Source organism: Oryzias latipes, chromosome 1 (assembly GCF_002234675.1).
Source record: "Oryzias latipes chromosome 1, ASM223467v1".
NCBI lineage: Eukaryota > Metazoa > Chordata > Actinopteri > Beloniformes > Adrianichthyidae > Oryzias > Oryzias latipes.
The window spans coordinates 35,045,251-35,059,959 of record NC_019859.2 but is presented as its reverse complement, the minus strand read 5'-3'; the positions used below and the strand labels follow the sequence as shown (position 1 = coordinate 35,059,959).

Below are 14,709 nucleotides of genomic sequence, written 5' to 3'. Positions count from 1 at the left end.
CTCAGCATAACCCTGGAGGTACATCCAGCTGCAGCAGACCAGACTCTTCTCTCCTGGAGTTTGACTTTTCCCTCTCATGCTGGAAACTGATTTCTGCTCACAGATGTTTGAAAAAACGAGGAGATTTAAAAAAAAACGGTACAAGCGTAAAGCGATTCCATGGACTTGTAGGATGTACTGTTCACATGAATAAAAGGCTGAAAACTTAAACCTTTGCAGACACAGTCAGTTTAAAAGCTATACAATTATGAACTGAAATGAAAACGGATCCAAATACACAAACGTGACTGTATTTTAGTTTGGATTAACAAAAGTAAAGAGCCACTCAGATGAAACATGTTTTCTAACGTGTTCTTGTGGCATTTTTCTGATGAAGGAGGACATGTTGTTGTTCACCTTTCATGGGTCGCTGCAGATAATCAGCTTCCACTGGTTCGCACAGGTGGGCAGAGATTTTTGACCCCGGATGTCCTTCCTGACACAACCCCATATTCCATCCGGGCTGCAGACCGGCACAGGGGGATACGTAGTCAGGACCCACACCGGATGAAGCTTATTGTGCGTCCTGGGGAATGACCCCCCCATGCGCCGCTCCTTCACACAGCCATTCAGCCGCTCTGATGAAGGACGAACATGAATAAAGGAAATGAAGCTCAACATTACATTTCTCCAGATTCCTTCATTCAAAGCGTTGTGAATCAGGAGCAGACAAGAAACATTTTGGTCAAATGTTACCACAAGATTCCACTTGGGACGTCGAAAATACGCATGGTGGGCCACAAGCCCCCTGCTGTCAGCTCTCAGCAACAGAGAAGGGAAGGGGGGGTGGGGTTACTCCCATCGACTATATATGACAGTGACATCACCCATAGAAAAAGGACTTACCGCCGGCTCCAACCGAATGAAGTCAATTCAGTCGCCATTTTTGATGCGGACGCTGCCATGTTGGAGCCAGACAGCGTCAGTAAGTAATATGAGTCAACGTTTCCATGGCTGCCACTCCCACCAACCAGGAGTGAGCTTGTTGGACGTGCACACCTCTTCCAATCGAAGGTCACATTCTTCTATTGAGGCATCGGATTGGTCAGTTTATAATTTGAATAACTTGACCTACGGCAAAAATGTTTAAAAAAGTTTAAAAAAGAGAAAAAGTACCAGATCCAGAACGGTTCTTCTGACCAATAGAATGACTGAGTGACAGCTGTTTATTTCTCTGTAGAAGTTGGCTTCTTCTTGGAGCCAGGGGGTACTTCCTGTTTGGTATGCGAGGGGGGGGGTCATTGTTTACAGTCAAAGGTTGCTCTGCCCTAAAGGTCCAGTCCACAACTCAGAGGTTTAGGGGTGTAGCGACTCATTTGAACTACCATTCATGGCAACTGTGGTTGCCAACCCGATTTGTAGACAATATTAGTCGAGGGGAATCGTTACACACCTTGTTCATTTTTTGATGACCCCCCCCCCTGTTATTACTGCATGCTGCGTTTCCGTCTTCAGGACGTCTGCGGTGTGGAGCCAGGGCCCGGGTTCGACGGCGTGTCCTACACTCTGTCCATCCTCTGCCTGGCACACACCCCCGTGCTGGGCTTCAGCAGCCGGGACGCCCTCCTGGCTTGGGACGCCAACATCCGCTACAGCCTGGGGGAAGGTTGGTGGTGTGGCTGCGTGTGAAGTTCGAGTTAGGTCAGGCTGTGAGGGCAAACCGCATGAACGTCCACGGCTGTGCTGACCGGATTCCCTAAAACCTGAGAGATTTTCTTCCCTCTGACGGAGCTCCAGTCAGACTCTGAAGGAACTCTGATGCTGACTGACTCTGTAGGACAGAAACGAGCTCAGAAAGATGAATTCAGATGGAAAGTCAGATTTCTTAGCTGTTTCTTTTTCAATGAAAAGGGCTTGAAAAGTCCACAACACACCTGGACCATGTTTGCCCGATGTGAAACGTCTGCAGGTGAATTTCGGCGCTTTTCATCAAACAGATGCTGAGCAGAGGCGATGGGCTAAAGCGCTGTGCAGGTCCAGCTCAGAGAAGAGGAAAACACATCTTTAGTCTCTGCAATTACAAGATTTTAATAAATAATAAAAATAAACTTCTGACTGACGGTTTACAGAAGTGAGAGCTCTCTGCAGAACGCGTTAAACTGAGGAGTCAAAGGGAAACGAGGTAAAGAAGGATGCACAACCGTCAGTCAAATGCTGCTGCACTCAATGTGACTGAGATCTGTTCTGCGTCATCTGAGGAGGGAAATAGGAGCTGCCTCCAACTGTGGGAGCAGCTACCTTCAGAAAACCATTTCTACAACTCAGTTGGTTTCTCTGCCATAGAAAATAAAGCAGAGATCTCCTGCTTTTTGTAGTCTAGAGGTCTGATAAAAAAGAAAAAGAGCCAAAAGCAGATCATCTGTTGACTTTTAATTCCAAGAGTGGGATTGGATTTAAAAACTCCTAGAACTTTTTACATTTCTGTTCATTAAGCTTCTTGCAGAACCAAAAAAAGGCATTTTTGGAGAACAGGCGGGAAGCTTGCACTGACCCCCCCCCTCTGTGATCCAGTCTACAGGTTCTGTGTTACCGTGGAGGCAGGAACAAAGCTGGAGAGCGGGCCGGCCTCCCTCCACCTGTGCAACAACCTGCTGGTCCTCAGCCGAGGCCTCCCTCCCGCCGTGATCGGCCACTGGAGGCTGTCAGCTCTGCGCCAGTATGGCGCCGTGCCCCATGGCTTCGTGTTCGAGGGCGGGACCCGCTGTGGACCCTGTGAGTAACTGTGTGAGCTGGAAAGCTTTGGTGAACTGCGCCGGAGTTAGACGGTGGAGGAGAGAGTGGCTCATTGTGAACACATGTGTGCATTCACTTGGGTCTCAGTTTCAGTTTATTTCAAACACAAATGAAAAATCGGTAACACTTTATATTAAGATTCCTTAACAAGCTTTGTTAACACATTAACAAGCATTATAAATGAATTTATAGGGTGTTAGTGAGACATTTATTAGTACAATAAGTCTAATAAGGTTTATTAAATTACTTAGTTAACACATTTACAAGCATTATTATTAGGATGTTTTTAAGATGCTAATGATGCATTTACTGATATTATAGAAGCTAAACAAATGTGTCAGTGTTAATAAGCTTAATAAGATTTATTAACAACCTTTGTTAACAAATTAAGAAGTATTATTATTGTTTGGGATTCTAGTAAGATATTTATTAGCATTATAGACGCCTGACACAAGCTGAAGTGTTCATAAGCTTAATAAGTTTTATTAACTAACTTAACAAATTAATAGGCTTTATTAATGTGTCAGATGCTAGTAAGATATTTATTAGCATTATAGATGTCTTGCAAATACCTGAAAGTGTTAATAAGATTTATTAACATCTAAAGTCAGACCATTGTCTTCTAAATCCATATCACTAAACTGCTTATAAGCTTTACAAATGTATTAATTAACTTTGTTAACAGTTTATTAATTGTTTTGCAGCACCTCATCTAAAGTGTGGACGTTTTTTAGCACAAACAACCACAAAGCATAAAGATTGTAAAAAGAACTTTATGACATTAAAACAGACTAAACATACACAAATCGTTCTGTAAAAGATATATAATAATTTAATTCAGACAAATAATTTTTTTTAAAACATATATACTGGTGTTGGATGACTAGCATCATAGCTAATAAGGATAAAGTATTAGCATCTATCCTGAGTGAAACATTCATTGCAAATCCCATCACAAGGAGACAGTTCTCTGCATTCAACCACTGTTGCCTTGCTTCAAAGTCCACAATAAAGTTGCACAAGCCAGTAATCTTTGAAGAACGAAGACAATAAACCTACAGGAGCCATGCTAAAGCTAACACGCTAACGACCGACCGGTACAGAATCAAAGATGGGCGGGGCTTTTTTCGTCACCTGTGTGAAAGCAAAGTCTAAGAGGCCATTCAATTGGATGAAATCGAGCAAGCCTGTTTTGCTGATGAGTTTGATTGACAGATTCATTAGCCAATGGTGACATTAGTTAACCTGCCCATCTTTATTCATAGATGGGCAGGTTAGCGTTACAGTCTGTAGATGTTTGGTTTTTGAATTCGTTGACGATTTCTAAAACTTCTTTTGCTTCCACGGGTCTCAAATACATCGAGTTTGGATTTCTCTTCATGCATGTTCGACAGTTTCTTTTTCTGATATTTTTGAAAAGTTTATTTTGTCGGCTAACTTCCTTGGTCTTCCTCTAGACCTCTGGCAGCTCTAGACTCAGCATCCTTCTGTCTCTCCTCTGGACATGTCTGGACCATCCCAGTCTGACTTTATCTCCAAAACCTCTAACATGTTCTGATGTCCTCACCATCTTCATCTTTTCTACCTCCAGCCGTGCTTCCTGTCTTTTCCTCAGCGTCTTTAGGCTGAACAACATGGCTGCTCTCACCACGCATTCATTTCAGCGGAAAGTCTTCCATCACACCTGACACTTTTCTCCAACCTTCTTCTCCTCACTCTCCACTCCTCTAGACTGGTCCTCCACCGTCGTCATCTCTTCTCCCTGTATCCTCACTCTTCCACTTGGGTTCCTCTCATTCACACGCATGTTCCCCGTCTTACTGCAGCTAACCTTCATTCCTGTTGTGGTGCCTTTGGTTGGGTTGTCAGGGGAGCCATTTTCTTTTGGGTGGAGTGTGTTTGGCAGTTCGTTTTTGGATGGTTGTCGGAGTGGGGCATCTGTCATTTCCGTTGAGTTTCCGATTTGAATTTGTGTCAGGGCGAGTGCTCTAGGCGTGTTTTCGCGGCCATGCGGCCGTGTTCGTGCTGGGTTGGCTCTGTGCGTGCGAGCGTTGGGAATTTTCCGTCTTTGAAGGTGTAATATATATTGTTAATGTTCTTAGGAAGTGGTTTAACTGTTTCCTGTGTATGTTAAAGTGTTCCTTACAATCCTGTGGATTAGCATTTGCCCTGTCCCACTTTGTTATTTGATTTGATTTGAAACTGTTTATTTCAAGCAATCACAGAATAATTCAGAAAACAATACAATAAGCATTCATACATTCATTCAAAGACGTATCAAACTTAGGATAGTTAAATATTAAATCAAAGATTGCTTGAAAGGGAGTGGAAGGAAGCGAATTTATATAATCCCACCCCTGTTCTACCATAACCATTTTATTACATAATTTATCATTGTTAGGTTCATAACTTTTCATCTGATATTAATGCCATAACTATTTTGTATAATAAAATACCACGATACAGATCAGTTATCTAAAATATATTCAGATAATTTCATTAGAATAATCATGTTTGTGATTAAAAAAATAACACAATCAAAAAATAAACATAACAAATCATGACTTTTTGGATCAAGTGAACTCAGATAATTAGAATTCATTATTATAGCCATCTTCAATAATAGATTAAGCATTTTTTATTTTTTTATTTTTTACGTTTTTTTATTTTTTTATAGTAATGTACGGAGCCCGTGTCCTGACATTAAAAAATTAAAATATATCTCGTTCCCACAGATTAATATCTTATAAATTAATATCTTGTTCACACGAAATACTAATCCGTTCCCACAAGATAATATTGCGTTCCCTCGAAATGATTAACTCGTGCGAACGAAATAAGTGATTCGTTCGAACACAATAACTATTCACGTCATAAGTCATTCATAAACACGGATATGCTCTCCGTTCGGCCGCAAAAGCCGCTTTCAGCGGTAACTTCCGTGTCTTTGTGACCCACAGTCGTTCAAGAAAGGAAAAAGAAAAACAAGAATGATCAATTTATTATTTTCTCAATGAATATAAGAAAAATATCATAAGATTTATGATACCTAGGCTTGCTGCTTTGCCATAAGATTCTCTGGACACGTAGCTCCTAGCTTCGCCGCGGAGCTCTTTTGCTTGTCAAGCCGGCATTTGGGCAGCTGGCTAGCCGGTAGACAGACAGCCAGCAGAGATTGTAGTTTAGGGTCGAATAGGAATAATAATAATCAGGACTTGTCTTTTATTAACATACTCTTTAGCAGTGGCTTTACATTCGAAGGCTAGCAGGCTACATGCTAACTAGCCGATCATTTATCCTGTTATTCAGGTCATAGATTTGCAGCAGATACCTTCACATTTCTGTCTGTGTGTGTCTCATTACATTGCATTGAAGACACGGAGGATGTTTAGAGATCAGATTTATTTATTTTAAAAAGCACAAAAGCATCGTTAATCACGTTCATTCACATCCTGGTTCGCTCTCCGTCCACCTTGCTGCAAAAGCCGCTTTCTGCCGCTACTTCCGTGTCTCTGTGAAGCAAGAATGATCGATCTGTCATTGTCTCAATGAAAATCAGAAAAGTATCATAAGATTAGGCTGGCTGCTTCGCCTACCGGACTTAGCTTATATCATCACAAACATGGATGTGAGCAATATCCCAAAATTGATGAAATAGTTGTGATGAAATTTGAATCTTTTATGTAAAAAATCTCCAACAGGGTAAATTTGAGATATTATTTTACAGTTTTTCTTAGTCGCTTTAGTACAATTCTCAGATCAGAATTGAAGTTTGCAAATACGTGTGTGCATTTCTCAAAAGAATTTGTACAAACAGCAAAACACTATGGATTTCTTGCAAAAGCCTGTAACTTGCTCAAAATCTTTAGTTCATCTCTCAAAACTAAGTCTTTATGTCATTGAACATGTCAGTGCCATCAGAATGTCGAGTCCTTGTGTCATTGTCTACGAACAAGACAGTCAAATGACTTAGTCATGTTGTCAATATAACTGTGTACTTTAGAGGGAGGTTCTGATGTAAACTATGGCTAAAGTTTGGATGACAATTATTGTCAAATGGAAGTTACACCTTTTTTGTTTGATTGCAAGAGACTGGACAAGATTCACATTTACACTTTTATTGTTAATATTGTAATTTGTTGATAGACCATGTCATACCAACATAGAAAAAACCCACTGCAAACAGTAACACAAAGGGAAAAAAAAGATAGGACAATATTCTGTCCAACAGTACAGGCAGTGCAGTAGGAATTGGTGTGGTCTTCCTACACCTCTTGTCGTTCCTGTATGTTAGGCCACAAATTCTCATCCACATCACAGCGAATATCCTCTCTTGCAATGCAGCGAAATATGTTTGTCACATTATGACAACTTGGTCAACCATTTTGCAGTTAATGTCTTATACGATGAACTAATGACTAGGTGTTTTGAGGAGTAAGACTATTGCACAGTGAACTATATAATACATTTTGATCAACATGACATAAACAATTGATAATGTAGCAAAGAGCAGAGAATTGTACATAATCATTTGCATGGATGTACCAAAGCAATTGCAACTTGTTCAAAGAAGTGAGAAACTGCTTATATGATGTGCACAAGTGACATCATGATGTGAAGATTGAACAAATAGTTTTGGGAATTTCATTCTGATCTGAGAATTGTACTAAAGCGACTGAGAAAAACTGTAAAATACGTTTCCTTCATTTTAGGTGGAAGTGGGTACTTTGTGTATAAAGATAAAGATTTGTCCATTAGGGTGGTTTCTAGGTCGCGTCTATTGTTTATACTAAAGTTGCAGAAAATATTGAAGAAAATTTATCCCTTGTGCTATCTTAGATGACCCCCCCCCCCCCTTCCATTGACGTGTTCTCCCTACCATGACAAAGGTGGATAAAGGTGGAAAGATTTCATGTAATCCATGGACACCAGTGAAGATCACAAATCATTGAAGAAAAAAGGTTCAGAGCACTGTCTAGTGGGTCTAGATCAGTGCTTTTCAACCTTTTTTGAGCCACGGCACACTTTAACCCTGACAAAAATCCCGCGGCACACCAGCATCCCAAAAAAAAAAAAAAAGCAGAAATTCATGGTCTGTTTTGATCGACCCCCCCCCCCCCCCCCCCCCCCCGCGCGCGCGCAGTCTCACGTGGATTTTTATAATTGTGGCAGAAAAAGCAGGAAGTTGCGGCTGTTTTTTTCTAAGAGATAAACCACGAGATGAAAGACGAGCTTTAGCTGGTATTTTTGTTAGAACTGAGCGACTTTATCAGCAGAATTAAGAACAAGGAAGTGAAGACTTTAAGCACTTCTGATTGGTCAGACTGATGACATGTGATTAAGGCTTCAAGAATGATTGGCGGAGACAGTTAAAGGGGCGGGACTTTTCCTTACACAGTTATAGCTGCAGCTAAATCCCGGTACCATGATTCTTATCAAAATGTCTTTAATAGAATTAAATAAAAACAAAGAAAAAGTAATTTTAAGATCTTTTATATTCCTAACTACTCAGTGTTTTATCAGGGCCTGTTTGGATGAACACAGAGCTGAAATCCTGGAGATGGAAAATGTTTTTAGATCAGTTAATGAGGGCAATTTCTCCACGGCGCACTTGACCATCTCCCACGGCACACTAGTGTGCCGCGGCACACTGGTTGAAAAACACTGGAGATGACCCAACTCCCAATGTCAAAGTGCCTAGGATAGCACAAGGGTTAAAGGTTAGAGTTACTAATTTATTGGAAGTAAACAAATAAAACATTGAGAACAACCAACCAACCAACCAACCAGCATCAAGTCACGTGTTGTGAGGAAAGCACTCCCATGTTTTGTTATGATTCGTACATTTTGAAAAAATTACTCTCTAAAGAGAAGATCAGTTTTAAAGAAGCACAAACATGACGTTTGAACCCACAAAATAAAGCAGGCGTTAAATTAAAAAAAGGAGACATTCTACATTTTCATGCATTGCTTGAAAATCTTGACAATTTGACCCTTTTCTTAACAATAATCCTAAAAATAAAACAATAATCAAACCAAACTTCTGCTTCCGCCTAGAATGGGGGAATTTTCCCGTCCGGTTGACGATTTCAGCTGCCGTGTTGTTGTCTGCAGGCAGATTCCTCACAAACTCTGCAACGTAAACCTCTCTGTAAACCCCCGCTGCGCAGTCAGTCTTCATAAAACAAGCCGAAATTAGACGAGTCTTCAGTGTGAGATAACTAAAAACCTGTCTGAGAGAAAACATTTTCAAGTAGAGCCCCTTAAAGCAATTATAGAAAGAAGTAATATTTTCTTTTTTCCTGCAAAAACTGCAAAAGTTTGAGCCTTCGGTCCCGATGGATTATTTCTTTGCTGCTCCTCGGCAAATAAATCTCATACCATTAAAAAAAGAAAAAAGCCAGCTTCCTTTTCCCATGAAAGGTCCCACATTTATAGGGCACATGCATTTTTTAACCGAGGTGGGGAGGTAGTCAACAAAAGTAATTCTTCTCTGCTAGTGAAACAAACAGTTTTTTTCTTTTTTTTGTTGTTGTTGTTGTTTTTTTTAGTTTTGCAGATAGTGTGGGACAAATGGTGTATTCATGTAACAAAGCGGCGCCTCTGTGGTCGGTAGAGACACAACCTTCATGCAGCTGGCAGCCATCTGTTGATGGCATCCTCTTCTCCAACCAACAGGTCAGCTGTGCGGTTTTAGGATCTGAGCGGCTGGCTCGGATCCATCCGGATTCCATCCGGTCCGCTCCCAGATTCCAAAGGTGGTTTCTGGAGCTTCCATTGTGAGCGTGTGTGTGTGTTGGTATAAGTGTGTGGCTGAGTGTGTGTGTGTGTGTGTGTGTGTGTGCGCGCAGCATCACATCGTTTAGAGGAAAAAGTTCAGTCCAAGACTGTTGAAAAATCTCCTCTTCACATCTCTGCTTTAATGTTTTCTCCAATTACACCAAGAGTTTGTATCCTATAAGGGAGATGTCCCATACCATCACACTTCTGCCACCAACAAATGCTCTGCTTCTTTTCCTAACTGTCCATACGGGTGGATACGGGCTCTCTGCACGTGATCCATGCGCGCTCCTCGCTGCAGCCTGACTGTCAGAAATGAGGTTAGCAGTGTGGACGTCCTATGGGCGTCCTGCAGGCGCTTGCGTGGCTAACGACCAGCGTTTGGCGTAAGGGCGCCGCACGACTGCATCCCGCCATATGGGTGCGTGGGACCAAGGCTTTATGGTGTCGATGCCAAAATGCAAAAGCTCTTTATACAACATTTATGCCTGAATTCATATTTTTTGTTTTTGATTTCCGAAACCGCAGATAAACACTGAGCGATTCCTGATGAAGCACATCTGATTTCTCATTTTTGTCAATAAAAGTGAAATTCTTCAGAGTTTGTTTAAGTATTCGTTAAAATAAATCCACAAGTTTTTTTGTAAGACGTTCCTTTGAAAAAACAAAAAAATCCTTCAAAAAAATACAGAGCAGCAAAGAAAACAGTAAAGGCTTTATCTGTGATTTTCTTTAGAAATCCTAGACGTCAAATATTTATTGGCTGTTTTTCCCCCCTGTGTGCGTTTACAGCCAAAACCAGGACAGAACCAGCTGAAGATCTCCTGAACTGTCTACTTTTTCAGGTTGTTGTAGAACAGATGCCCAAACTTTGCACTTGAATCCTTTCGGCGTCACACAGCAGTTGTGTTTTCATCGTTTGCTTGGTGCTCACAGAGCGCTGGCAGCTTTTCTGACCTCCAAAGGATGTTGATAAAGGTACAAAATCCAGGTGTGGAATGCGTTTCTTCTTATGAACCGTGGGTTTGCTCGTTCAGTGACCTGAACCTGAGGTCGTTTTGGTTGTTCGGTTCGCAGACTTGCAGGCAAACTGCTCAGCTGCAGCTGCTGCGCCATGATGCCTTGGAAATGTAGAAATCGGAGTGTGCGTGTGTGAATACAAAAATAACCTCCAGGTTTTCAGCCTCCAGTTTCAATGCTCTCACGAGTGCCATCAATAAATGCCAGCCAGACCTTGAGCCAATCACAGAGAGCCTTGTGGCTGTACACATCTAACCGCAGGAGTCTCCTTTTCCCTGTATTACCCATCAGGCACTGGGGCAGCACGGGGAGAGAGCAGAAGTGCGCGATGACAGAAGCAGAAACACGGGAAGGCAGGTCCATCCTTGGAATGTCCACAGCATAAAACAGAAGCTCGGTTTACATTTTTACATGTTTTCTTTTTTGTCAGTGAATGCTACAGAATAGATGTGACACTCCAAACTATTCTTTTTTTAATGATTTTGAAGAGAAAAGACTATCCCATCACACAAGCCAATAGTGACAACAGAAAGCATAATAAATACCTCAAGGGAGAATTTTGTCCTGGACATCCAATCCAAATTAATTGTCCCTTAAACACCGGGATTTATTTCTCTGTTTTCTCTGGTTCTTTTGACGATTTCATGCATTTATGGATAATATTTGCTTTGCAGGAGGATTGTGGTTTGCAGACTGTTCTTTTATCTGTTTTATGTTATGGATTGGAGAGACTTAATTTTCAGAATTCAGAGTCTAAACTACTGCTAACACTAAGGGTGACTTGACACGATAATCTCTCCAGTGTTTGCAGGACAGTTTAGTGTATTTTGTTTATTCTCATGGGGGAGGGACTTTCCATCTGAATTACATTGTTGGTCCAAAAATGTATTCCAAAGGAAGCAAAAATAATGGGGCCTAAGACAGGGGCCCTGTGGTACACCTCAGCTAATTGGGTTGACGAGGAAGACTGGAGCCACTTAAAGATGCACCTTTAATGTTGATACGCAAGTTAAAGGTGGTGGAGCGTGAGAAATAAAATGTTCTGTGCTTCCTTTCTGCTCTCTATTTGGGTGAAAGTCAGAATTAACCAGTGGGACAGTAGTTTGGTTTTTAACGATTCTTTTTAACAATCTTTAATTTCAAGACAAAAGGGAGTGAATAAAATCATTTCAGATCAAATTTTTGTCCTCAGAATTCACTTCTTTCATTATGGAGTCCTATACTGTTCATAATTAAATAAATAAATATTTAAATAAATAAATAAATATGACCTTATGCAAATACACAATCAACCAATAAATCTCTCATAAATATATAAAAAGATCATGAAATTGTGAAAAACCTGCACACAGATTTTAAATTAGCCATTGTTGTCATGATTTGAATTTGTTGTCTTGTTTTTGGTCCTTGTTCTGTCTTGTTTCTGTTTCCTGTTTTATTTTGAAAGTCTCCTGTCTTGTTGTGTCTTGAGTTTTACTTCCTTTGGTCCCCATCTGTCCTGATCGTGTTCACCTGTGTCTTGTCTGCCCTGTCTGTATATAAGTCTTGTCTCTGCCTTCCTCCTGTGTTGGTCCATTATTCCTGTCTGGTGTTCATGTCTTGCTGTCAAGTCCCTTGTTCCTCGCCTCGCCACGCCACAGTGAGTTTTCGTTTGGGTTCTGTCATCCTGCTCTGCAGCGCTTTTTGTTTGTTCTTTTTGTGTATTAAAACCCACTAGCCCTGATCTTCATGCCTCCGCCTCGGCGTCTGGGTCCACCCGGTTCTCGAGCCACCCTCCACCATGACAATTGTAGTATTCAATATATTTCATTTTGGCTTTAAAAACCTGTTCATTATTTTAAAACAACATTTTAAAATATTCATTTTTAATCATGTTGAATATTATTATAACTCTGTCTTTTTTCAGAAGCTCGTATTTCAAAATCGATATTTTCCAAAGTAGCTTTGTTTTATTTCATGTTGCTGTTTTTAACAATGGCTTATTTATTTCATGAACAGCTTTTTCAGGAAAATAGGTTTGTCTGTCAATCAGTGAAAGTGGGCGGGATCTAAACGCTCATTGGCTCATCCATGGAAATCGACTCTTTTTTTCCTCGATACCCGCTCAGCGGTGTGCCAGTCAGAGAGGTGACATGTTTCAGCGATATCTGCGCACCTTTGCTGACATTACAGATCAAATAGAGACAAACAATCTGTCTGCTGCAGAAGATGCAAACATCTACGACTCTGTTTTTGTAGTTTGAGGGTTTGTGTGGACCAAACCACAGAGGAGCTCCGGTCGTCCACGTCTCGAAGTCCCCGGTTGAAACACTCCTCATTCTTGCGCTGAGCTGGCGGACCGACAATCAGTCCAGGCAGCTGCGCAAAGCGGGACAAGCCTGCTCGGGCTTCCTGAACCTTATGATATTTTTCTATTTTCATTGAGAGAATGATTATAATCAGGTCCTCTGATTTTATTATTCCCTCTCAGGGAACACTCTCCATGTGCGTTGTGCATCCATGCATTGTTACTGAGATAAGCACAAGCAACCGGGGGGTATTCCAGAAAGCAGGTTATGCTAACTCCCACGATAAGTTTGAGGCTAAGGAAGTTGATAACCTCAGCTTTTGGTTCCATAAATGGAGGTATGTTTCAGGGTAGGTCAAGTTACCAAGGCAACTCATGCTCTGAACATAACCTGGTCTGGAGCAGGTTTAGTTGAAGCTTAGTTTGTTTTCAGAGAGGTGAAGCAGCATGGTGTGTCCATTTAAAGATGATTTAGTGGATGAAGAAGCTCAGATAATACTTTTTCCACCATGAGAGGGTGATGAGACCACATATGGATGTTGGAAAGAAACTTTTTTACTTTGATCTAACTTAATTATTTGCTTCAGTTAAGATAAATCTTTTTTTTGTTAGGTCACCTTAAAAATAACACGCAGTTTTCAGACAATTATTTTCCTTTCGTTCAAATTAATTCAATTAAGTAGGTGTAACTTTGGTGCTGCCGTTAGATCGGCACCGCAAGGGATTCTGGGATATCATTCCCTTTGCCTGTCTGGACGGATTTGGGTTTAAGTGTGGGTTTTTTACAAAATGTGTTTAGTTGTATAGCTGTTTAACTGTGTTTCACCGTGTTTTGCAGAGCTATTTTGTACTACTATGCTTACGTCTCTGCACCATGAGTGAGAGTAAGGGAGAGGATGATGGGTTTATATAGTACCCCTACTAGCCAATCATGTTATAACAGTGATGGAAAATTCTTTAATGAATTTTTGCACTCCGTGCATATTTTCCCCCTTCTTTTTATTGTTATAAAAATGAGCATATCTGCCGGCTCAAACTTAGACATATGAAAGTTCAAGAAATATAAGTAATTAAGATGGAAAAAAGATTAATGGAGTAATGTGACATTTAGTCGTACATTTGAGTTGTATAAACAATTATTGAGTTTGAATAAATTTAACTAAATTATTTAAATTATTTTTCAGCCGTGTTACTTTTTTGATGGACTTGTAATTTTTTTCCGCCGTCATTAAAATCTCAGACTCCGTCTCACGTCCGTCTCACTTAAGTACAGCGCTTTTTTTTTTCACCACGCATTTCCATGGTGACTCCAGAAATCGGCGATCTATTGAGAATGTCTTTATGTACCGTGCGTTAACCCAGGGTTACCAAGTCGAGCGTAATTACGCCAACTCATATCCGGTCTTTTGGAACCGACATACCCAGAGTAAGCAAGTTCAGGGGGATTTCAGCCAGAGTTCAGGCTTAAAGTCAGGCTAGTTTAAACATGCTTCCTGGAATACCCCCCCGCTCCATGTGGCTATCAGGCTAAAAACATTAGCTGGTAGCCCCTCCCACACGCGGCATGTTGCGTTCATGGAACTCCAGTTCATAGAAGCTTAGTGGAACTCCAACAACCACTCAGCCTAACTTAGGCCACTACTAGATGTTCACGAGAAGATGAAAATTGCCGAACCGACCACAAAATCACTCGAATTATGCACACTCTCATAAAGCCACTTTTATCCACAAATTTAGAACCAAAACTGCCCAATTTATGGTAACACTGTGGATGTGTTGAGGTGCATACTCCCCCTAGTGTTGAGGAGAGTGCATCGCGCCGTCACGTTCGCTGAAGCCAATGAGTTATA

General features: G+C 41.0%; 1 protein-coding gene across 7 annotated transcripts in view; it reads left to right on the top strand.

Moving 5' to 3' along the window:
* LOC101155825 (protein Dok-7-like) overlaps positions 1-14,709 on the top strand; it is a 49,941-nt gene that overhangs the window by 3,807 nt on the left and 31,425 nt on the right. For 6 of the 7 annotated variants that reach the window (XR_002874316.1, XR_002874317.1, XM_023960957.1 and 3 more), the window contains exons 3-5: positions 1-18; positions 1,495-1,645; positions 2,551-2,751. The exon at positions 1-18 is cut by the window's left edge and continues 65 nt beyond it. Coding sequence is in view for 5 of the 7 variants with exons in the window: in XM_023960957.1 (XP_023816725.1) it covers positions 1-18; positions 1,495-1,645; positions 2,551-2,751 (370 nt within the window). In the remaining 2 variants the exon portion in view is untranslated. The remainder of the gene's footprint in view (positions 19-1,494; positions 1,646-2,550; positions 2,752-14,709) is intronic. The other variant, XM_023960971.1, reaches the window with a different exon arrangement.